This window comes from Aquarana catesbeiana, linkage group LG09 (assembly GCF_042186555.1).
Source record: "Aquarana catesbeiana isolate 2022-GZ linkage group LG09, ASM4218655v1, whole genome shotgun sequence".
NCBI classification, from domain to species: Eukaryota; Metazoa; Chordata; class Amphibia; order Anura; family Ranidae; genus Aquarana; species Aquarana catesbeiana.
The window spans coordinates 92,542,570-92,568,764 of NC_133332.1; the positions used below are offsets into that span (position 1 = coordinate 92,542,570).

The 26,195-nt window shown below is 42.8% G+C and overlaps 1 protein-coding gene across 1 annotated transcript in view; it reads left to right on the forward strand.

The window, feature by feature from the left end:
- Nucleotides 1-10,650: 10,650 nt before the first annotated feature.
- Nucleotides 10,651-26,195, forward strand: part of LOC141107924 (HHIP-like protein 1) — a 59,048-nt gene continuing 43,503 nt past the window's right edge. Inside the window, exon 1 of the mRNA XM_073598987.1 lies at nucleotides 10,651-11,524. Within this exon, the coding sequence (XP_073455088.1) occupies nucleotides 11,261-11,524 (264 nt within the window). The 5' untranslated portion in view covers nucleotides 10,651-11,260. The remainder of the gene's footprint in view (nucleotides 11,525-26,195) is intronic.

Below are 26,195 nucleotides of genomic sequence, written 5' to 3' on the forward strand. Positions count from 1 at the left end.
CGAAAAGCACTATATGCACTGTCCTTTTTTTTTTTCTTTTTGGATTCTTTTTTTTATATGCATTTTATATAGAGGGAGTTTATTCATACTAGTAGAGAGAGAGGGTTATACCCTGGTCTGGCCTACAGTTTTTTTGTTTTCTGGGGTCCAATCCACTTGCAGGCAGTAATATAACCCTGAAGGTTTCAGATGTCTTGTGTTCCTCATTGGATTCCAAGAAAAGAGATTTTACGGTAAGTACAAAAACCTATCCTTGGGTTGACATGCACTTTATAAAAAAAAATCAACAGAAATAGGACTGTAGCAGGTGGATGGAGCTGGAACCCGGGTGCAGACATTTTACAGCTGAGCTCCACAGGGAGCTAATAGAGGATGCAGCCCACCGACATTTACCTAAGATTATTATTATTATAATACAGGATTTAAATAGCGCCGACAGTTTACGCCGCGCTTTACAACATTAGGGCAAACAGTACAATTACAATATAGTTCAATACAGGAGGAAACAGAGAGCCCTGCTCGTTAGAGCTTACAATCTAGGAGGGAGGGTCAAGTTATACAAAAGGGTAATAGCTGTGGGGGATGAGCTAATGGAGAAATAAGTGCAGTTGTTAGATGGAGGCAAGATAGGCTTCTCTGAAGAGGAAAGTTTTCAGGGATCGCCTAAGATGGAAATATAATTTTTTAATGGTTAATGTTTTGCTAATTTTCCTATTTTGAGGTTAATCTAGGTACAGGTAGTTCCTTGGCGTCCAGCTGTGGAGTAAGGATTGCATAGTTTTATTAGCACATGATGTACTTTACCTCATGTGTTTTCTCTGTCTGATTTTAGGGCACTTGGCATAAAGAAAATGTTGCAGCATACTATGTAGCAGTATTAATCTTGACAGCATGCACACAATGGATGAAGGTAAAGCCAGTGAGATAATTGAGTGAGTAAGACAACACATTTCTCTTAATTCACCTCTGGGGGTTACATTATTGTGGTCTTCTCCAGATGTTCCCTTGTGTATATATAGCATAGCAATAAACAGACTGTCACTCTATACAATGAGCAGGCTCCTTCTGCTGGATATATCCCATCTTTCAAATACTTGTGATAGGCGTAGCATCCAATTTTTTCTCACATAAGCAATTTGAGGAACAGACCATCAGATTAGGTAAGAGTGAAATACATACAAAAAGCCTAAAATACATTTTTTTTTAAGGTATTGGTCAACCTTTTGACAATAATATTGTCAGAACTCAAACATTAAAGAGACCCTGTAACCAACTTTTAAAAAATTCCAGTAAAAGCACAACAAATTAAGTATTTTAAATGCTCACTTGTGGCATTTTCATTTAAGTAAAAGGTTGTTCATTGACTTGCAAAGTGCTGTTGAACTTGATTTCAGAAAGTGTCAGTTTCTTAGTTCAGCCCCTCCCTCCTCGTACATTGTAGCCCTCCCCTCTTCTGAGATTGTCTAATTACTGTTTGGACTGGCCCAGTTCCTCAGCCCCTCACCTCACTACAAAACATTTTATGTAACAGTCGGGAGAGGAATGAAGGGAATACTATAGAGCAGGGGTTTGCAACTCATCCATCGCGATCTACCTATCGACCGCAAGTCAACTCCCACAAGTGCTCCTCCCCCTGCATAACAGTGCAGAAAAGGGATAAGCTCAGGTTTCTTGTTGCCTGAGCTCTCAAATCTGGAAACATAGGCAAAGGCATTCCCGCCCCGCAGCTTGCCCCATTCACGTGCCGGCTGCAGGTTGGGAAATGCCTTTGCCGCCTACAATTTGCTATCAGCAAGTTTGGGCTTATGTCCCACTGAGTGCAGTGCGCTCATCCCTGCCGGCCCTCCGGTAGAATGCATTAAGGTAAAAAAAAAAACCTTAGGAACTACTTTAAGATGCACAGAGGTCATCCTGGAACAGCCTCCTTTCTCTCTCTCAAACACAGAAAACCTGATATAAAAAAGCCAGCACTAAGAGTTTCTTTCTAGGTAGTGGCATTTTTCAGAAGAGTCAGCAGTGGCAGCCACCATAGCTCTCTTGAATTTGACTGAACTCGGAAATAATCTGTCATTTCTGGTCCAATCCACAGTGGACATCACATTCTTCACCATGTAGCTGCACATACATAAAGGGGCAGCAATGCTTATGCCATAAGGCCATCCATATTATGTCAGTGATGCACCTTTGACATGACAGCATATGTCAGGGTTCAGTTGAACGTAAGCTCATCACTACCATTAACAACACCCTACCAGGATTTAAACTATCAAAAGCCCTCCCTTTCTTGGGAGAGATCTCCTCTTGCAGTGTCCCTGGGACAGGAAGTGAACGTAAAATCTCCCCAATGAGTCACAGACAGGAAAAAAGACTGGAGTCTTAAATATATCTAAATCCTAATTGTATTACATTTTTTTTCTAACCATTTTTGGATCTTGGTGCTTCTGATCTCCTCCAGTCTATTTTAACCAGTTCCTGTCTACATACAAGCACTTCTGTGATATCTGAATGTAATTACTATGGACAGTTTCTTCATGGTGAAACACACCTGAGTGAAGAGCAGTCTCCACTAGTAGCAATGTGACCAGGTGACGATGCAGGGCAGCAAATGGGAGAGAGACAGAGTAATGCCACCCCACCAAAAAAAAAGTAAAAAACCCACTTTCTTTCCCCCAAGATATTGAACATATGAAAGGTAAAAAAAAGGCTCAATGGCGCAAACCGGGAAAAATAGCAAAGGTCTCAAAAAAGGAAATCCAGGATGTAGAAAGATCACTTGTTCAGAGGCTGCAGTACTTCCAGCATAGTATTGGATGGTCTCTGTGCACTGAGTAAACAAGAAGAAACAGAAGGCGCCACCATTTTGATGAAATATGAGATGTAATGAAGGGTTAAAATGCACTCACAAATGGAGGTGAATAACGGGCATCAATAGTTCTTTGGTCACTTGCAAGGCTCAATGGAGGAGAGCCGCCAGAAGGTTGGAGGGCTGGCGCCTATGAACGGTTGACTAGAAATGCAGAGTGTGGCTGAGGAAGGTGTAAATCTTGGTGGAACAGGACTGGAATCCATGGAGCAGATGCAGTAACCATACTGGAGCTTAAGCCAAAACCGGAAGTGATGTTGGATGCCGTGACATCAATAGGAAGTAGGCAATAACATGTTCCGGAACTACAGAATGCTCCATTGTCAAACCATGGACTGAAGAAACAGAAGGCGCCACCATCAAAGTGTATCAATTTAATAAAGTATAAAAATAAAACGAAGAGTTAAAATGCACTCACAAAAGGAGGTGAATAACAGGCACATCAATAGTTCCTTGGTCGCTCGCAAGGCTCGGTAAAGGAGGGCCGCCAAAAGGCTGAAGGGCTGATGCATTTGATCGGCTGTATAGAAATGTGGAGTATGACTGAGGAAGGTGTTAAGCCTAGTGGAACAGGAATGGAATCCACGGAGCAGATAGCAGACCCCGTAATCACGCTGGAGCGCAACACTGCGCCAGAACCAGAAGGGGTGTCGTGTCATCAATAGGAAGTAGGCGGTAACATGTTTCGAAGCTACAGAATGCGCCTTTGTTAAGCCATAGAGTCTTGCAAGAGACCCAGGAACTATTGATGTGCCTGTTATTCACCTCCTTTTGTGAGTGCATAGTAACCCTTCATTTTATCTCATGTTTTATTAAGTTGATACACTTAGATGGTGGTGCCTTCTGTTTCTTCTTGTTTCTATATGATAGGTAACTGCTAGGTGAGATAGGTGAGAAGGAGCTAAAGATAAAACACTGGGAAGGAAATTTTGTTTCTCTCTGCTTGATATTAGCAGAAGAAACTGCCATGTAAAGTAAATTGAGACAGTGATCAGTTACTACTCAAAGGGATAGCCTCAGGCTAAGTTTGAATGACCTGATAAGGGTGAATTATAAATTAGAATTAAACGAAATAGAAGCTTTCCTTGTGCCCAAGGTACCTCAGCCCGTTTAGGCTGAACATCCAAGGGCTGTGAGGCTTCATGTAAGCATTTCTTCACTGGGTACTTTTGGACATCTTCTCAATTTAATGTCTTGGGGAAAAAGGAGTGATATTCATGGACTATTTTTTGCAATAGGAATATGCTTACAGAGAGGAGCCAGCAGTGAAGTTCATGACATTGCCTTAGGTATTTGAGGACGTGATCGCCTTCAGGTCACTGACTCATCCCACAGTGCTTTCAAACAAGTAACTTAGAACATTGCCAGCTCAGACAAAGCGAGGGAGGGGGGCTTTAAATTCCAGACAACAAATTGAGTTTTGGCCACCTGGGAAAAGTACAGCCCACCCACTCCTTTAACTCTATCAGGTCTGTAAAACCATTGTAGTTCTTGAGTATTTTGTCTGGAGACACAACTAATGTACACACGACCGATTTTCCCATCGGAATAAACTCTGAAGGTTTTTCTGGCGGAGTTCCGACGGAATTCCGCTCAAGCTGTCTTGCATACACACGGTCACACCAAATTCCGACTGCCAGAACGTGGTAACGTACAGCATGTACGACGGGTCTAGAAAACGGAAGTTCAATAGCCAGTAGCCAATACCTTCTGTCTCGTATTTGCTTCAGAGCATGCGTCGTTTTTGGTACGTCGGAACAGCATACAGACGATCGGTTTTCCTGATAGGAATTGGTCCCTTCGGAAAAATTTAGAACATGTTCTCTTTCTAGGTCCGTCAGAACTTTCAACGTAAAAAGTCCAATGGGGCATACACACGATCGGAATATACGATGAAAAGCCCCCATCTGACTTTTTCTGATGGACATTCTGCTCGTGTGTACACGGCATAAGACTCTTGTGAGACCTGGGGCTTGAACAGCCTTTATAAGTCTTGTCACACAACATCTCAATAGAAACCCAAGTCATTAATTGGACCAAACTGGATATCAGAATTACAAAATTTATTAGCTGGATTATACTTTGTACGTTTTGATTTTTATATTCTTGTCTTTCGGCAATCACACAAAATAACTTCAGCTTCTTATGCCCTGTACACACGGGCGGTCTTTTCAACCGGACTGGTCCGACGGGACAAATCAGTCGGACAATCCGACCGTGTGTGGGCTTCATCGGACCTGCAGCGGACTTTTTCGGTCGAAAATCAGACGGGCTTTAGATTTGGAACATGTTTCAAATCTTTCCGACAGACTCGAGTCGGGCCGAAAAATCCGCTCGTCTGTATGCTAGTCCGACGGACGAAAACCGACGCTAGGGCAGCTATTGGCTACTGGCTATCAACTTCCTTATTTTAGTCCGGTCGTACGTCATCACGTACAAATCCGTTGGACTTTGGTGTGATCGTGTGTAGGCAAGTCCGTTCGTTTGAAAGTTCATCGGAAGTCCGTCGTAAAGACCGTCGGACCTTTGATGCCGAGAAGTCCACCCGTGTGTACACGGCATAAGTTTACTTCGCCTATGGGAGCATCAGTAGGTGCGGGAGGGGTGATCTCCTCTGGCAATCCTCATTGTCCAGTCCTCACAAAGTGCTCATGAAGTCAGAATAGGGTGCTGGATCTCCATGAAATAGCCAGCAACGCAGATTCCTTCATCCATGCTTTTTAGCAAGGATGGAGGAATTAATTAATTTACAATTGTTTAGCCCACTGGCTGAACAAGAGAAATCTAGCCGTGTATAGCTAGCTTAATCGTTTGATACTGAAGTTGAATACTGACTCTATGTGGAGTTTGCTTAATATGATTGTACTAGAAGCAAAATGCTGCTGACAAACGTGCATAGTTTGAACAGCATGAGTTTGGAGACAGTAGATTGGTATTGGTAAGTACCAGTGTTTGATTTTACCATTGCCTGGTTTAGTTTAACACTAAATTGTGTAACACTTGTTTGGCAGTTGTTTTCCATGGTACTCTTTGGATGCTGTCCTGTTTGTATTCAGATTTACAGGCTAGTGACATTTTTGTCTGGATTCCTTGGATTGCGTCCTTCAGTCTTAGATCAGGAAGCTATCTAAGCCAATTTGTTCTGTTGAGCTACCTTTCAGAAAGCCACCTCTTACTCAAGACTGTGCAGGAATAAGGCAGTGTTATCATCTAATGGGTTTGGAAGAGTGTAGACTGTGGACCATAAACCTGTAGCTTTTTGTGTCGCTGTATAACTTGTTTAGCCCTCGTTCACACCGGTGCGATTTTTCATGCAATTTGACTGTTCCAAATCACATGACAAGGCACACCACATTGTCTGCAATGAAACTGTTCAAATTGCCACAATTCGTGTCCCAGCAACTTTGGAAGAGGCTCCTGCACTAATTTTTTCCAATTTCATTGCAACTTGCATAGACTTCTGTTAAACGAAGTTGCAAGCCGCAGTAAAATCAGAGGTGCAAATTGCACTGATTTTGAAGCCACACAAGTGTGAACCATGGCTTAGTCTGAATTACAACCCCAATTCCAAAAAAGTTGGGACGTTTTGTAAAATCAACATAAAAACAATGCAATGATTTTCAAACCTCATAAACCCATATTTTAGTGTCTGGAGAAGACCAGTTGCTGGAGTTTTGGTTTTGTCACCATTCTTGCCTGATGTAGGATTCTAAACAGTCCTGGGTTTTCTTTATCGTATTTTTCATTTTAGGATTCACCAAATAATTTCAAATGGTGAAAGGTCTAGACTGCAGGTAGGCCAGTTAAGCATCTGGACTCTTTTACTACAAAGCCATGCTGTATCATAGATGCAGTATATGGTTTAGCGTTGTCCTGCTGAAATATGCAAGGACTTCCTTGAAAAAGATGTCGGCTGGATGGGAGCATATGCTGCTCTAAAACCTGGATATATCTTTCAGCAATGATGGTGCCTTTCCAAATGTGCAAGCTGCCCATTCCATACACACTAATGTACCCCCAGAGATGCAGGCTTTTGAACTGAGTGCAGATAACAAGTTATAATGTCCCTCTTTTCTTTGGTCTAAAGTATGCGGCATCCATGGTTGCAAAAAAGAATGTCAAATTTCAATTCGTCTGACCACAGAATAGTTTTCCACTTTGCAACAGACCATTTTAAATTAACTTTTTTGCATAATAGAGCTTTACCTTGGCATGGCTTGGCGAACTGTTTTCACAGACGGTGTTTTTTGGAAGTATTCCTGAGCCCACGCAGTGATGTCCATCACAGAATCATGGCTGTTTTTAATGCAGTGCTGTCTGAGGGCCCGTAGATCACAGGCACCCAATATTGCATTTTGGCCTTGTACTTTGCGCATAGAGCTTTCTCCAGATTATGTACTGTAGATGATGATACAGTATATAATAAAGTCTTTGCAGTTTTATATTGAGGAACATTATTCTGAAATAGTTTGACAAAGTTTAGATGCAGCTTTTCACTGGTGAACCTCTGTCCATCTTCATTTCTGAGCAAGTCAGACTCCCCAAGATGCCTTTTTATACTCAATGATGTTAACGATGTGTTGCAAATTAACCAAATTCGTTGCAAAATGTTTTTCCAGCTCTTGCTTGTTAGTACCACTTACTTTGCTAGCTTTTTGTTGCCCTATTCCATCTTTTTTGAGATGTGTTGCTGCCATCAATTTCAAAATTACCGGTACCTTATATTTTTCTTAAAATGGTTCATTTTCTCAGTTTAAACATTTGATATATTTTCTATTGTGGATAAAATATGGGTTTATGAGTTTTACAAATAATTTTATTCTGTTTTTTATGCAGATTTTACACAGTGTCCTAACTTTTTTGGAATAGGGGTTGTAGATGGTGATACAGGTTGTAAGCATAGCTGTTTGTGAGAATGGTAACCCTTTTACATAGGATGAGGGGAAATAAATTGCTTTGCCAAAAGAAAATTTTGTATCCAATGTTACAAGCCGGGCCATGTCCTAATAGGATGAGATTCCAAAAAGTAATTTTTTGATGGTGTCGAATTTAAGAGGTCATTTATTAGGAAAAGGTGTGGAAATGTCAAAAGAAGTTTGGATGTTTACCTGGTGTTACTGTCAGGAGGGATAAGAGGCTCAATTTAAATATTATCAAGAGTGTGATGTCGATGTTCTTATGCATCTCGGAACCAATGATTTGTCTCAGCATGTGAATGTGATCCCAGAAAGGATTTTCAGCGTTTGTTCCAGGAGCTTTCCAGGGTAGCCCCACTGCAAGGGATTTTTTTTCCGCTTTAATTAATGCATTGGGTCCTGATTGTATTAATCCCAAAGTTCTAAGAGAACTTTAAGTTATAGTTGTTGGACCATTACCATATCCTTTTTAACCAATCTCTCCTAACAGGAGACGTTCCCGATGACTGGCAAATAACTAATATTCTACCTGTTGACAATAAAGGTAGTAAGGAAGAATCTGGCTACTATAGGCCAGTTAATTTAACATCTGTAGTAGTAAAATGAATGGAATCTGTCCTAGTAAGAATAATCAAAGATCATTTAGGAACACACAACTTGCTGGACCAAAGGCAGCATAGCTTTACTAGCTTTAGCTAGTATGTAAAAGAACGATATGACCTTTCCTAGTGATGATGCAAATAATGTGTGGCCAGTAATTATACAAGAAGCAACCGACTCTTTGTCTCTGATGCCTATAGGCATGTGCCTACTGTGACTAATGGTAAATCCAGCCCAGGTGACCATAGCTATGAGAATAAATGATGTTTGTGGTCACCTGCAGATACTGTTGACTAAGATATGGTGAAATAGCAAGTGAACTGAAAAACATTGTCTGGTTATTCTTGTGCTCCCTAAATAAAAGCAGTAGTAAAGCCCGCTTTGCAATTTTTTTATCTACAGCTAAGCCTATAATGAGGCTTACCTGTAGGTAAAACGAATATCTCCTAAATAAGCACCATTTAGGAGATATTCAGCCTGGGTGCAGCCAATGACATCAATGGCACATGCGCTCTGAAGGTCTGGCATACCTTTCCGGAACCTAGGGCTCCCGAGTGCATGCGCGGAAGTGACGTCACTGCGGCTCCGGCCAATTACACAGCCAGAGCGCGCAAACCCAGAAGAAAGACCGGGGAAAGATGTCAGCCCTCTCAGCAATGACAGTGCGGCGCTGGAGGGCTTCGTTGTAAGGTAAGTATTTCATAATGTGTTAGTATGCGATGAATACAAGCACATTATGCCATTGTCTTACAGGTGTTTTTTTTTCCCTAAACCGGTTTACAAGCGTTTTAAAATGATTCTAAAGGCAGAGCGTTTTATTTATTATTATTTTATTTTTTTTACCTTTATGCATTTTCTGTGCCTTCTGTGTTCAGCTCCCCCTCCAGCCCCCCTTATACTTAACTGAGCCCAATCTCGGTCCAGCGCTGTGCTCGAGAGCAGCGGATCTCTATATCCTCATTGGCCATGAAGGCAGCAGCGGGAGCCATTGGCTCCTGCTGCTGTCAATCACAGCCTGTTGGGAGAGAGTGGGGGTGGGGCTGAGCCGCGTTTTGTGTGTGTGTGTGTGTCATGCGATTGAAAGTAAGCAAGGTGTCTCCCAAGATGCAGTTTCAACATTTTTCTGGAGGTATGGCCCCCTTAAAATGGTATGTGTCTAGTTAAAAAAAAAAGGTTTCAAAAATAATCACTGTCCGTTCATGGATTAAGAAACTGGTGGTAATTAAAACCAACTCTAAGTTGGTGTACAGAGAAACGGCAGTGCTCAGACTGAGATATTTTGTGCTGCGATGTAGTCATAAATATGACAGCTTCCTGCACAGGGCTTGTGGTTGCTAAGAAGAAAGCAGCTGCCGGAGTCCTAGCAACTACAAGCCCTGTACGGGAAGCTGTCACATTCATGACTACATCACAGCACAAAATATCTCAGTCTGAGCACAGGCGTTTCTCTGTACACCAACTTAGAGTTTGTTTTAATTACCGCCAGTTTCTTTATCCATGAACTGACAGCAGGGGTGTTGCTAGGTCTACAAAAGATCTGGGGCTAGAGCCCACAGCAGCGTGGTAAAGAAAGTTATACGCTTGGGTGGGCATACACATGTAATATACGTGTGTGTGTGTGTGTGTATATATCCCCAGAGAGCCCCCCACTTACATCAGGGTCCCTAGGGAACCCCCCTTACATCAGGATCCCCAGAGAGCACCCCGTTACATCAGAGTCCCCAGAGAGCCCCCCCCTTGCTTCAGGGTCCCCAGAGAGCCCCCCTCTTGCATCAGGGTTTCCAGAGAACCTCCCCCTTACAATCAGGGTCCCCAGAGAGCCTCCCCCTTGCATCAGGGTCCCCAGAGAGCCCCCCACTTAGTTCAGTGTCCCCAGAGAGCCTCCCCTCTCCTTGGGGACCCCTGCAGAGACTCAGGGCTATGGACCCCAGATTCGGGGCTATAGCCCCAAAAGCCACCCCCTAGCGACGCCTCTGACTGACAGTAATTAGTTTTTAAACCCTTTTTTTTGTTTTGGTTTAAATTAGACGCATACCATTTTAGGGGCCCATATCTCTAGAAAAGTGTTGTAACTGCTTTATTTAATCCCCCCTGAATGTTTTATCTTTTAACACCATTGTTCAAATGGTAGTAATGGACAGTTTTAGGGCTAGTTTACACAAGCTTCCTTTTCCGAGCTAATAGATGTTATTGTAGTGGATACCTTTAATTCAAAATTTGTACTATAAGAGATGCAATTATAGTAACTTGCTAAAGAAGAACAAGTATTATGTCTACATGCAGAACAGCGTGATTCTTTGAGGTGCCCGGACAGGGATAGGATGTAAGTTTGGAGGGTTATGAGCGACAATTTGGGCTGGAATAGAGAGGAGGAAAAGAAGGAGGGGGGAGACTACGCTGTATGTGGATCAGATTCAGCAGCTGTGTCTGGAGGAAGACCGGCACATACAGTCACTGAGGATTACAAAACTGAAAAAAAATATCAAAGATATTGCTAAACAGCTGACAGGCAAATGTGAGAAAGCTGGAAAAGTCACTATCACTGGAAGAAGAAATATGGGGAATGGTTTAGACTTTCAAAGAAGAGGAGGAGAGAATGAATGAAGATGGCAGGATATGAGGAGAGGTGAGTCACTGATTAGATCCTGGGTACAAAAAGCACTGACTCCTACTAAGATCCAATCAAAGAAGAAGGGGAAGCAAGAGTCTCAAACAATACCAGAGAAAGCCAAATTTAGACAATAAGGAATGGAGAAGATAATTAGTAACATGTTGGAGTAACACAGAACAATGCAACAAAGATAAGAAAAGAAAGGACACGCATATAGACTCCAGCAGAGAAAAGTTCTGCATCCTTCCCAGAATCATCCACTTTGCCTCCATGACAATCCATCCCATGCTTAGCCTTTGGCTTCTCCTTGTCCTTCACACCTGTGTTGTGATAGGACACCCACAGTGCTTGGATTATAAACCACCCTTTCAACCCTTGAAACCCCTGACCTTTTGCACGACTTATTCAACATTTGGATGCTGCGACACAGCCCATGACAGAGCCATCGCTGACAAGTTCCGATACATCACAGAATTCTTGGACAACACCGGAGTCACCGCCTGTGGAGAGTACATACGGAACATCCTGTGCCAGGTATTTAAACCTGTCCTGTCATTTCATATAGTTTATACTGTAAAACCTCTGTTGCTTTTCATATTTAGCAAGGCATAAATGTTTGCATCCACCACTTATGCAACTACCTGCAGTATTATGTAACACAGCTTTTCTCAACCTTTCTACTGATAAGGAACCCTTGAAATAATTGTAAGGTTAAATAATTGTAAGGTTTCTGAGAACCCCTACTAAAAATATATAGACCTAGAGCTTATGGTACTTTAGCATGCTCAGAAGATTATACAAAAGTTTTAATAAAATAATAAAGAATTTGACATACCTAGAGTATTTCACACTTGGAACAGAACATTTTTTTTAGCACCTACCTGCTGTATATGACAATAAATTTTATCTAAAAAGTGGGAAACGGCCCTCCTGCACTGGTTGTCCACCTGGGTAGAACATAAATTCTTCAATGCTCGAGGAACCCCCTACCAACCTTGGGAGGAACCATAGGGTTCCATGGGACCCTGGTTGAGATGGTTGAGAAAGGTTGATGTTAAATGATATGTGAGGTTCTCTAACTACTTTACAGGACACAACAAGAAGTTCTTTCAAAAATGGTAATAGACATAAACTCCACACCTCTGCACTCCTACACTACCCAACACTTTCTACAGAGATGCAGATGTCTAGGGTGTGATATTGACTTGTAATGCCAAAGTTTCATGATCTGGCAGTGTCCAGATTTTTATATTTAAAATGCAATCAAGGGGAATACAGGAACAAAAGCAAAAAGAACAGGAAAAAGGCGACACACACACATATGGAATGGTTTGAAACATAGTCGCACATACGTAAAAAGTCTGTAATTTAATTTGTATATTATCAAACAAAATCTTCATGAAGGTCTTAAGGTAGGTCCTAAAACTCTAATGGTACTAAACCTTACCTGAAATATTGTTACATAGATCTATGTCCACGATGTTCAGCTGTTTTTTTTTTTTGCATTGGTATGCCTAAAGAGTTGCTCAAAACTTCATATTTTCACAAACCTAAACCTGTGTTTTAGCATTTTGCTCATTTATTTGGTGCCAAAATGATTCCAGAGAACATTAAACTGGTCACATCAATTTTGCCTCCAAAGGAGATTAGTCTGTGTCCCTACCACAACCACCCACAGGCTAGTTTATAATGTTTCTAATTTTCCTTTAAACAAGCTCTAGTGGGAAATCAAAGCACACCAACTCTGTTCAGCATCTTTTGTAACTCAACCCTGAGATGTCTGGCATGGCAAGAGTGTTAGCCCCTTAGTCGCCATGCTGTCCTTACATCCTCCTGTAATCCTGTAAAAGAAGACACTTACGAGAGATGTAGAATTGTATTAGGGGAAACCTGACACTTGTGGTACGCTACGTCTTTGTTTTAGTAGGCTGGTTTCCTAGTGAGTTTCTCCTCTTGATTTCATGTCTGTATACACGTGCTACTTAACCCATGTTAGTGTCACATTCCATAATAACTAAAGTTTAACTTGCAGAAAGCTAAATACACTGTTGATGTTCATATATGAATTGTCTTACCTTTCAAAAAGTTTATAGCTCTGTTCAACCTAAGGCCCCTTTCACACTTGTGCGACTTCAAAGTCGTACGATTTTACCACGATTTTGGTGCGATTTTACAGCGATTTTGCATGGTTTGGGATCAGTACTACTTTGTACGACTTTACAGGGTTGGGGTTTACAAAAGTTGCTTGTGCTTACAGCTTGGGCTTACAAAGTCGTACTGAAATCGTGCGTATATTTTTCAGGTACGATTGTCATGCTACTTGAGGGTTTAACATTGAGGTCTATGGACATCAACTCACATGGAAGTTGGACCAAAGTAGTGCAGGGACTACTTTGAAGTCGGCACGACTTAAAGTCGTGCCAATATGAATGGTAGTCATTGAAAATCATGGAGAATGACTTGTCATGCGATTTTGCAGTACAAAATCGTGGGACAAGTCGTATAAGTGTGAAAGGGGCCTTAAGTCCCCTTTCACACTTATACTAATCACTGCACTACTTTGGTCCAACTTCCATGCGAGTTGATGTCCATAGACCTCAATGGTAAACCCTTAAGTAGCATGCAAATCGTACCTGAATAATATAGACACGATTTCAGTACCACTTTGTAGGCACAAGTTGAGAATGGTTAATGCCAAAGTTGTGGCAAAGTCGTACAGAGTAGTACTGCTCCCAAATCACAACAAAATTTGCGGTAAAATCACATGACTTTGAAGTCGCACAAGTGTGAAAGGGGCCTTATTATGTGTTACTGTCGCGCTACCACTCTGTGTGTTGGGTAAAAATTGTATAGCAAGCCTGCCGCCTTCACTTAAATAGCTTATCCTTAACTATTCATAAATAAAGTGTTAGAGAGTAATGAGCCGCTGACAGTTAACTAAATCTAACCAATATGTGACATGAACTCTTGTAATAGGTAAACCTAGTTAATCACTCCTAATAAATAACCATCAAAATAAATATAAATATAAAGTGACTTCAGTGCATAAACCAATCGGACGTTACTGGGTGTAACCTCAAGGCTAAAAGCAATCACTCTGTGATGCCCCTGATCATCCAACGATCGCCACACTCTTCACACTGTGTTAAATCAGCAGCAATAAAAATGATCCAAAAAGATGTAATAAAAGTGATCCTAGTGCATAAATAATAACATGTGCCTCAAGGCTGGACACCTAATACACAAATATAAACAACAATATAATGGAGCATGTCCATTGATATAAGTCCTTATAAAAAGTCCCCCTTTTTTTTTTGAGGTAGTGCACAATATCCCTATACCCTTAGTGGTGATTATTCATAATATAGGTGACAATCTTGCTCCCACATCACCACCGTGCTCTCTAGCATCTCACCTCTTGGGGTCCTCTGTTCAAACTTCACCTTAATACAGGCAACCTAGACAGGCTGCACAGCCAGGTCACTTTTTTTTTGGGGGGGGGTGCGACAAACAATGCAGAGCCACCCTGTCGGTCGGGTCACCAGCCCCTCACTTACCCCATCTAGGTCGCGGGCAGCGCTTCCTCCGGGTGACGGCTTCGCCTGCGTCTCCTCCTTAGCATCACAGCGGCTTCTGCGGTGCGTCTCCTCCCACTCCTCCTAGGCAGCCAGTAGGATCGCTTCTCCTCTCAGCCAAGTGGGTGATGGGTCTCAGGACCCGCTTCCTGATTGGCCGGCCAGGAAGAGAGTCAGGAAGACAATAGTGAATATTAATATTAACAAGGCTCTAATCATGTGCTTGTGAAAAAAAACCCCCATTGGAATCCATGAATCCGGCGCCTAGTATGTAAATTAGGGGCCGGGCGCATGGATTTGGGGGGCGGGACCTCTGCTGACCACACATTTCTGCAGAGCAATTAGGCAGTACAGTTTGGTCAATAACTTGATCCAACCTTTGACTAGTGAGTATAGGAACATCACTCAACTAATAAGGTGTAATTACACTCTACTGCTAGAAAACTCCTAGTGTTAGGCCCTATTTACACACGAGCTGAGCATCTTTGGTATTTTTCTGGCTTTTTTTTTTTGAGCATTTGTACTGGCATTTTTTTTATGCGTGTTTCAAAGGTTGAGCCTTAAAGTGGTTGTAAAGGATTTTTTTTTTAATTGACAAACATGTCTATACTTGCCTGTTCTGTGCAATAGCATTGCACAGAGTGGTCTGAATCCTTTGCTTCTTGGGTCCCCCGCTGTGCTCCTGGCTCCTCCTTTCTTGCTAGTGCTCCCAATAGGAAACTGATTCCCATGTGGGTACACGTTTGGGCTTGTTCCCAAGCCGCACTGCAGTGTCCATTGAGTTGTTTGGGCTATCGATCTGCCCAGGGAGGAGGGACAAAGCCATGAGAGCCTCGAGGCTTTACAACCACTTTACCTTCCTATTATTTATAGCCAATAGAAAGTTAATTACTGGGCAAGAAAAAGCGCATTATCACTTGCTTCTCAGGATGAAATCTGCAATGATCTTCAATTGACATTATGCTCAGGTGTGAACGGGCACCATTTAAATACAATAAAATCCTAGTGTCGAGGGTTAAAACACTTCTGATGAAGCTTCAAATCGCATTTCAACTTGCTTAGGTGTGAACAAGGCCTTAGGATTTGTGTGGATGTTGGGTGCATTCAGCTTGCATTTGAGATCAGTTTGAGATGCTTCTGAGTTCCTTCAATGGGGCTGACCTAAGCTCCATCAAGCTGTGCTTACATTCCCATTACCATCCATAGAGAGAAAAGCAGCTCTGACATGAATCTCTCTATGTACACAAGCCCTCAGATTGATAGCACTGTGCATTGTAATAGAATCTGAAACTGCTGATCCTCCAAGTGCAGGGGAATAAAATAAAAGCAGGTTTGAGCGGCGGTAAAACAGCGCTATTTTTAGTGCTGTTTTACCGTCGCTTTTGTGGCTGTATTCGGCCGCTAGCGGTGCAGTTTTAACCCCCGCTGGCGGCCGAAAAAGGGTTAAACCCGCTCGTACAGCGCGGCTATAGCCGCGGTATAGCCGCGCTGTCCCATTGATTTCAATGGGCAGGAGCGGTGAACACACCGCTCCTTCACCGCTCCAAAGATGCGGCTCGCAGGACTTTTTTTACCGTCCTGCCAGCGCACCGCTTCAGTGTGAAAGCCCTCGTAACGCCTGCAAACCGCCGCAGTGTGAAAGGGGCCTTATAAAGAGTCGGACGGTAGCTACTGCATATATTGTATGCAGTATTTTAACAAATGTATGCAAATTTACATAATGGGCTTCTGCTTAACCACTTCAGCCCCGGACCATTTGGTTGCCCAAAGACCAGAGTGTTTTTTGCGATTCGACACTGCGCCGCTTTAACTGACAATTGCGCGGTCCTGCAACGCTGTACCCAAACAAAATTGATGTCCTTTTTTTCCCACAAATATAGCTTTCTTTTGGTGGTATTTGATCACCTCTGCGGTTTTTCTTTTTTGCACTATAAACAAAAAAAGAGCGATAATTTTGAAAAAAACGCAGTATTTTTTACTTTTTGCTATAATAAATATCCCCGAAAAATATATAAAAATTTTTTTTTTCCTCAGTTTAGGCCGATATGTATTCTTCTACATATTTTTGGTAAAAAAAAAATCGCAATAAACGTATATTGATTGGTTTGCGCAAAATTTATAGCGTCTACAAAATAGGGTATAGTTTTATGGCATTTTAATTTTTTATTTTTTTTTTATTAGTAATGGCGGTGATTTTTATCGGGACTGCGACATTATGGTGGACACTAAGGACATTTTTGACATATTTTTGGGATCATTTTCATTTATACAGTGATCAGTGCGATTAAAAATGCATTGATTACTGTGTAAATACACTGGTAGTGAAGGGGTTAACCATTAGGGGGCAGTGAAGGGGTTAAGTGTGTCCTAGGGAGTGATTCTAACTGTGAGGGGGCTGGGCTTGAACACACAGGACAGTGATCACTGCTCTCGATCACACAGAGCAGTAGATCACTGTCCTTTTACTAGGCAAAACCTAGGAATACTTTGTTTACATAAGCATCTCCCCGTTCTTCCTCTCCGTGACACGATCGCGGGCACCCGGCGGACATCGAGTCCGCGGGACCCGCAGTCACGGTCACGGCGGCGTGCAAGCGCTCGCGACACTGCTTCTTAAAGGGGACGTACCTGTACGCCCTTTTGCCTGCCAGTGCCATTTTACCGATGTACATCGGCGTGCGCTGGTCGGCAAGTGGTTAAAAGGGAAGCATTACCCAAATCTGGTAATTTTTTTTTCCTATGGAAGCTGGAAATTACTATAGTAGTCACGGTTACTACAATAATTGCCGCTAGCTTCTGGGTTCCATGCCTGAGAGGCTGCCCTGTTGCTTGGTGCTTCTTAGCATTCTCTGATTGAACAAGGTGGAGATTGTGATGTCAATGCCCCGCCTCTCCACCTCTTCCAAACTTCAGGTTTAGACCCCTTTTACACTGAAGGTTCTTTTCAATCATTTTAGCGCTAAAAATAGCGCCTGAAAAGCGCCTCTCAACTCTCCCCAGTGCAAGCAGCGTCTTTGGGGCGGTGCGGGAGTGGTGTTTTTTATATGGGCATAAAATGTTTTTATAATATGGGTATTTTGTAATATGGGCATAAAAATGCCGCAGCTAGAGCTCCTGGGCACTGTGGTATTTTATGTGGTATGGCCATAAACCTGTATTTATGTTCATATGCATGAGCCCTTAATTTCTAATTTCGGCAAAGGTGACCTTTTTTTCTGCTGTTGGTGAACTATAAGTCCCATCATGCCTTGCCAGTTAGCTTTTGACAAATGCCCTAATGAAACTCATAATAACTTAGCAGCTATGGTCAAGGGCATGATTGGACATGTAGTTCCTCAATAAGAGATATTGAGAGTGGTGACTCCTCAGTCACTGACTGGCTTGGCATGATAGGAGCCTGTCAATTTTCCTTTTCACAACATTATGCCTCTCTCTCCCATCTAGAGTTGTCACCTCATCCCTTTAAACCCGAACACATATAAATTACACAGGTTCAGAGGCTAATTTAAAGCAGATAAGGCACCAAGTGAGTTTAATTACCACCTTAATCAGCCACAGAACCTGTGTAATTAATATGTGTTTGGTTTTAAAGGGATGAGGTAGCCTACTCCTGTCCCTTCTACTTCTGCCAGCCTCTGGCTTTCATCCCTCCTGTGTCCCCTCCATCCCCTCCTGCGCTCCCTAGGCTCCCCATCTCCTTCCTGTCTCTCTTTGGTTTGGATGGTGTTTCAGCTGTTTAAAATGGATGCTCCGTATAATGTGGTAACTTGTTGCTGACCTCCGTCATAGGCTGCCTAATAATTAATGAGATGCCCCAGTTTTCCACTTGTGTCTCCTGTGCTTCAGAGACGGGCCGAGTGGATTGTAAGGTTAATATTACAGCTGGCATCCGGACAGGGAACTTTCTGCATGTATGAGAGGAAGCAGCACAAGGCCCCATTGTGGTCTTTACGGAAACCCCTTGTGAGAGGATGAGAAGAGTGCTATGTCTGGAAGCCAAATATATACACACAGGGCCTGGAGACCATAGATCTGGGTGAAGAAGAGGGAAAGAGTGAGAACCCCTGCGGGGAAAGCCACCAGTGACAAGTGTTTGTTTCCCTGTCAGTGGCGTATAAAAAGAACACATGGTCTCCATCATCTCCTCCATGTTTGCCTGTACCTCCAGCAACTGCAAACAATGGAGCTGTACATGACATTTTGTCAGAGCAGTGTTAGACATCGCAGTAGAATCTGCTATTGATAATCCCAGCAGGGTCTTGCAGTAATTTTCTGCTGTAATAAAAAGGACTACAGGTCATTTCACACCTGAGAGATTTAATGCGCTTTTCTAGAAGTGCCTTAACACTTGATAAAAGGATTACTACTGCATCCTATTGTTCCTCTTCACATCTGAGCGTTGTGTCGTGTGTTGCTGGTCCCTTTAGACTTCAATGGGAGAGCCTAAAAACACACATAACACGTGCTTTTTGTGCAATTTCTTTCTTCTCTCTTTCTCCTAGCAACTTACCTTCCATTAGCCAAAACAAGAACGATCAAACCTGTAAATTCACGAAAAACATGTCCAAACATGCCTAAAAAAAAGCTTTAGGCCTCATGCACACTTGAGCTCAAAAACGCTGCTTTTCCAGGTGTCTTAGCTTTTTTTCCTCTGCCTCTAAACTCTCCTCTGTGTTAACCCATGTGTCTATGCACGCTATAGGTGTTTACAGAAGCCATCACTTCATGAGAGGAACTTTTTTTCAGAAAAAATACGCCTGGCATGCCTAAACACGGGCGCTTTTAGCGCTTAAATTCTTTTTTTATTTCAGTGAACAGAATGAATTAATATTCTGGCCAATGAAATGAATAAATGCCCAAGCGCTGGAAAAAAACGCTGCTTAGGAGCATGACTGCTGGGCTTAGGTCCCGCTTAACGTAACACCAAGGGATAAAATCCCCCACCACCCTTGCCCTTCACTCCATTAAATAAGACACTTACAACCATTAGGTTGGAAAGGGCAAGGCCACAGCTTTATTAAATTCCAACACATAACATGTGAACATATTTAACCAGTACCAGTCACAGTCGTACTGTGAGCACTTAACCAAAAGAGGGAAGTGGGGCCTGTCCTTACCATAAGTGCTGGACAGACAGCCTATTTCCAATTTTCCATCCAGGGCATAGCCCATTACAGCAACTTTAACTGCTGGCAAGGTCAGCTCTTCCAACGACTCCTCCGAAAGACCCAGAATTCCCTTGGGCACACGATTTCCTGAGCTCAGGCCCATCCCATCCCCATGTCCCAACCAATCGTTCCCCTTGACACACACCTAGCCATGCCCCCATCAGTCAAGGCTCTCTTTCCCTAGGGGGCTCAAGAGGCCTTCATTTTTGCAGTGGTTTTCTCCTGCCAGAAGAAAAGTGTTTATGAAGCCTTAACAAGGCTTGAAGAAGCTCTAGTGTGAACCTAGCCTTATATATTGCATATTTTAAAAGGAAACTTTACTTCACAAGAAGGCAGTTTGACCCCCTTTAGTGGCCATCACTGTATCCCTCAAATGTTCCTAACCCCTTCATGACCACGCTATAGCCGAATGACACCTACAGTGTGGTCACACATTGCTGGGAGGGCACGCATCGGCAGTGATCGGACACAGCTGATCACAGATCAGGGTAAAGAGCCAATCACAGCAGCTATTTACCATGTGGCCAGCTGTGTCCAATCACAGCTGATCACAGTGTAAACAGGATTTACCAGTTATCTGCAATCCTCCCCTCATGCTGGCAGCGCGAGAGGAGAACCGATAACTGGCAAATCCACACGGGACATCTACACTGATAATCAGGGCACTGATCATCAGTGCAGCCCAAACAATGCTCATCAGTGATGCCTATCAGTGCCACATATTAATGCCTCCTCATCAGTGCCCATCAGTGCAGCTTCATCAGTGCACATCAGTAAAGGAGAAAAATTACTTATTTACTAACTTTTTGAGAAAAGCTTTTTTTTTTTATTATTTTGGCCTTTGTTTCATTAACAAAAAACCCAGTGGCAATTAAATACCACCAAAAGAGTCTAAAAAAAATCATATTTTGTTATTGTACAGTGTTGCATGACTGGGCAATTGTCATTCAAAAAGCAACAGCGCTGAAAGCTGAAAATTGGCCTGGGCAGGAAAGAGGGTGAAAGTGCCCTGTAGGCAAGTGGTTAAAGAGGACCTTCACTCTAAAATCAAAGTTTGGGGCAGTGTAATCCTCTGCCTCATTGTTTAATAACAGCTAAGCATTCTTTTTTTTTTTTCTGTATTTCTTGCTGAGCCCCACTCAAACCTGCCATTCACTTGCCTGGGCAAGAATGACATTTCATTGCACTCTTGCAGCCTCCTGTGATGCCAGTGTCACACTGCCACAGAGGCTGCAGAAGGAGAATGCTTCCCTTTCACATAAACAGACTTGGTGCAGATCTCACGCATTTGTGACAGTTTACACACTGTTCTATAAATGGAGGAAATGTAATGCCTCCTCAGATATGTGATGTCAGAATCCAAGGAGGCATTACTCTATGTAAACAAACCGGGCACCAGAGTTCTGTGAATGTGCAAGATCTGCTTTATCGACCACTACTTTACTGCTATTTTACTGCAACTTTGTGTTTTGCATTTTTTATACTTTTTTTTTTTTGGCCAATTTGTTGTTGAGCAGATTAAAAAACACAAAATCATGGTAAAAAAAATCACGTCAAAAAACGCACTACATGCTTTTCTACAGCTTCTCCATTGAAGTCTATTGAACCAAAAAAGCACAGTTTAACGTTTAAAAAAAGGTCCCTGACCCTTTCCAAAAACGCAGTAGCTATAAAAAGCATAGATGTGAACGTGTCCCATATGAAACCATGTTAAATGAACTGTACTGCATTTGTGCGGAAAGCAAAAAACATCAAAAAATGCATAGGTGTGAACCGTGTCAGTTTAGATTGACACTCCAGTGTTAGAACTCTTTACTCTTTAGCAATCATCACCAGTAGCAACAGCATGCTTTTTCCCAAGGAGAGTCAACCAACCTCCATGGGATTCCTTCCTGTTCCTAATCTCCTGCAGGAGAGTCAGCCAACCTTTAATGGGACTCCTTGTCTTCAGTGAAAATCAGCAGCACACCAGGCTTCAGCTCCAGGCCTAAAGACATCCAGGCCCACTCAGGCAGGCCGAAAGCAGCAGCTCCATCACGTGCACCCTCCCCAGGCCAGAACTTGGGGGGCAGAGAGCTTGCATCAGCCAGCCCAAATATTTATACCCTCTTCATATTGCACCCAGTGGCAGCTGGTGGGTTTTTTTTGGAGGGGGGGGCGGAAAACAAACATAATCTACACTTACTATGTGATCTTGCACTAATACCAGAGGTGATAGTGCTTCATACTGACAAAAGGGAGAACTGACACTCAGGCTGAACTTAGGGGAAGAAGAAACAAACCACAGACTACAAATTGGCATTGGCTGACTGCACCCATGCAAACTATGTTTAGACACTCCTACTTAAGGCAGGGTGGCTACAATACTAATTAACCACTTCCCAATTGCAGATTTACTGCTACAGGGCGGCCGTTCTGTGCAGAATCATGTATACATATGTGATTCTGCACTTCCAGGTAGGGAGTGTGCTCCACCCACACGCCTTTTCTGCTGTGATTAGTCACAGCAGAAGCCGATCAGCAGGTGCCAGCCAATGGATGTTTGACGGCACCCGCTGATCGTCGAGGAGAGAGGCTGGATGCCTAATAATACTCTTTTTAAAAGATCTTTGGATTTACGTCTGGACTTTGAATATATGTTTTTATTTAAACCATTCCATTGTATCTCTGGCTGTATGTTTAGGGTCGTTGTCCTGCTGGAAGGTGAACCTCCGCCCCAGTCTCAAGTCTTTTGCAGACTTTTATGCCCTGTACACATGACCGGTTTTGCCGGAATAAACCCTGAAGGTTTTTCCAATGGAGTTCCGATGGAATTCCGCTCAAGCTGTCTTGCATACACACGGTCACACCAAATTCCGATCGTCCAGAACGCGGTTACATACAACACGTACGACAGGAATGGAAAACGGAAGTTCAATAGCCAGTAGCCAATAGCTTCCGTCTCATACGTGCTTCAGAGCATGTGTCGTTTTTGGTACGTCGGAACAGCATACAGACGAGCGGTTTTTCCGATAGTAATTTGTTCCGTCAGAAAAATATAGAACATGTTCTCTATCTAAGTCCGTCTAAATTTTCGACAGAAAAAGTCCGATGGGGCATTCACACGGTCAGAATATATGATGAAAAGCTTCCATCGGACTCCTTCTGTCTGAAATTCCACTCGTGTGTACGCGGCATAACAGGTTTTCTTATGAGATTGCCCTGTATTTGGCTCCATCCATCTTCCCATCAACTCTGACCATCTTCCCTGTCCCAGCTGAAGAAAAGTATCCCCACAACATGATGCTGCCACCACCATGTTTCACGGTGGGGATGGTGTGTTCAGGGTGATGTGCAGTGTTAGTTTTCCGCCACACATAGCGTTTTGCTTTTGGGCCAAAAAGTTCAATTTTGGTCTCATCTGAACAGAGCACCTTCTTCCACATATTTGCTGTGTCCCCCACATGGCTTCTCGCAAACTGCAAACGGGACTTCTTATGGCTTTCTTTCAAAAATGGCTTTCTTCTTGCCATAGGCCAGATTTGTGAAGTGCACAACTAATAGTTGTCCTGTAGACAGATTCTCCCACCTGAGCTGTGGATCTCTGCAGCTCCTCCAGAGTTACCATGGGCCTCTTGGCTGCTTCTCTGATTAATGCTCTCCTTGTCCGGCCCGTCCGTTTAGGTGGATGGCCATGTCTTGTAGGTTTGCAGTTGTGCCGTACTCTACATTTTCAGAGGATGGATTGAACAGTGCTCTGTGAGATGTTCAAAGCTTGGGATATTTTTTTTTTATAACCTAACCCTGCTTTAAACTTCTCCACAACTTTATCCCTGACCTGTCTGGTGTGTTCCTTGGCCTTCATGATGCTGTTTGTTCACCAAAGTTCTATAACAAACCTCTGAGGGCTTCACAGAACAGCTGTATTTATACTGATATTTATTATTAATTACACACTGGTGGACTCTATTTACTAATTAGGTGACTTATGAAGGGGTTCCAATAGATTTTAGTTGGGGGTATCAGAGTAAACGGGGCTGAATACAAATGCACGCCACACTTTCCGAGTGTTTCCAAATGTCTCCGGCGCCCCCCCACCTCTGGCCACATGCAGTACTGCATACACTAGCAGTGCCACTGGAACGGATTATTTGAGTTTCCATTACTTCTTATGAGGAAAATCGCTTTGATATACGAGTGCTTTGACTTACAAGCATTCTTCTGGAATGAATTATGCTCGTAATCCAAGGTACCTCTGTGCTGTAAAATAAAATAATGTAATCACACTAAAGTACATAAAGATGGATCAATTCATTACATATAAAAAAAAAAAAAACCATAAAGTCCATATGTGAGTCCACCAGTAATTCTAGCAGTAAGACTTGGTAATCCCTAATGATCGATTCACCATCGATCACCTCATGTAAACAGCGCCGCCACCAATAATGAGATTAGCTACTTACCAGCTCCAATTGATCCCTCGTTACAGGGGATCAAACGGCGCCTTTGGCTTATACCCAGCCTGGGTCTTTCTCCTGCTGATACCGTTCTCCTAGTCCCGGGGCGTCATTCGCTCATATGGATGGATGGATGGTATGTCAAAAACAACAAAAGTTCAACAAAGAATCAAACCTTTTAAAACGTTTAAAAAGTTTATTTGAATATAAAGTAATACACTTACAGAATAAAAGTGGGTTAGAAGCCTTAAGTTTGGTGTGCCGGCCCGCGGACAACCAAAACAAACCCATCCTTCCAGGACATGAGGGGGTAGGTGACATCAGCGTGTCGCTCCACCCTACGCGTTTCCTCAGAGATTACGCTGTCCAGGGGCACGGGTGCGGCGGTGGGCTGCGTCACCTCCTTAGTAAACAAAGAAACCAAGCCTCGATCTGAACCGCGGCTCGCAATGCCTATATTCACATCACCTCTGTACTATAATTTAACCACTTCACCTCTCACACCAGTTCATCCCCTATGGACCAGAGCAATTCTTACATTTCTGCTATGGACCTGTTTATTCGGCAATAACTTTGTCATTATTAAAGATAACAAGGTAATACATACTGTATATTGTTTTTAAGAACAAACAAGGCTTTCTTTTCATGATATTGGGGGTTATTTACTAAAGGCAACTCCGCTTTGCACTACAAGTGCAAACTACAAGTGCAAAGTGCACTTGAAATTGCACTGAAAGTGCACTTGAAAGTGCAGTCGCTGTAGATCCAAGGGGGACAGGCAAGGAAAATAAAAAACAGCATTTTAGCTTGCACGTGATTAGATGATAAAATCAGCAGAGCTTCCCCTCATTTCAGATCTACCCCTCAGATTTACAGCGACTGCACTTCCAAGTGCACTTTCAGTGCAATTTCAAGGGCACTGTGCACTTGTAGTTTGCACTAGTAGTGTAAAGTGGATTTGCCTTTTCGTAAATAACCCCCGTGGTCTTGCAACAATGATTTTTTATTTTTTTTTGCAATCCTTAGACAATATAAGCAACAAAACTACACAAAACACAATTTTTCTTTTTTTTCCTAGCAGTTTTATTTTAAAAATAAACAGTGTGCCCATTCTATTCTGTGATTTGCCTTTTTTTTTAAATGACACTAAAATTATGATTCTGCTGCAAAGCATTACAATGTTCGTTACAAATGAAATAAAGTGGGGGGTTTTTTCTTAATTTTGTGCATTTTTAAATGGCAAATATATGTTAAATGTGTAAAAGTTTTAACAAACAAAACCAATTTTAATAATTAAGGAAATAGAAACAAACAACAACAAAAAATCAGTAGGAAAATAATAGTTGAAGAGATAAGGAGACTAAGCAGTGGTGGCTGGTGGAAATTTTTTTGTGGGGGCGGCAAACAGCATGTGCAACCACTGTGCCCATAAACTGCAACCACTGTGCCCATCAATTGCAGCCACTGTGCCCATCAAATGCGGCCACTGTGCCCATCAAATTCAGCCACTGTGCCCATCAATTGCAGCCACTGTGCCCATCAAATGCAGCCACTGTGCCCATCAGTTGCCGCCACTGTGCCCATCAGTTGCAGCCACTGTGCCCATCAAATGCAACCACTGTGCCCATCAAATGCAGTCACTGTGCCCATCAAATGCAGTCACTGTGCCCATCAATTGCAGCCACTGTGCCCATCAAATGCAGTCACTGTGCTCATCAAATGCAGCCACTGTGCCCATCAAATGCAGCCACTGTGCCCATCAAATGCAGCCACTTTGTCCATCAGTTGCAGCCACTGTGCCCATCAGTTGCAGCCACTGTGCCCATCAAATGCAGTCACTGTGCCCATCAAATGCAGCCACTGTGCCCATCAATTGCAGCCACTGTGCCCATCAATTGCAGTCACTGTGCTCATCAAATGCAGCCACTGTGCCCATCAAATGCAGCCACTTTGCCCATCAAATGCAGCCACTGTGCCCATCAGTTGCAGCCACTGTGCCCATCAAATTCAGCCACTGTGCTCATCA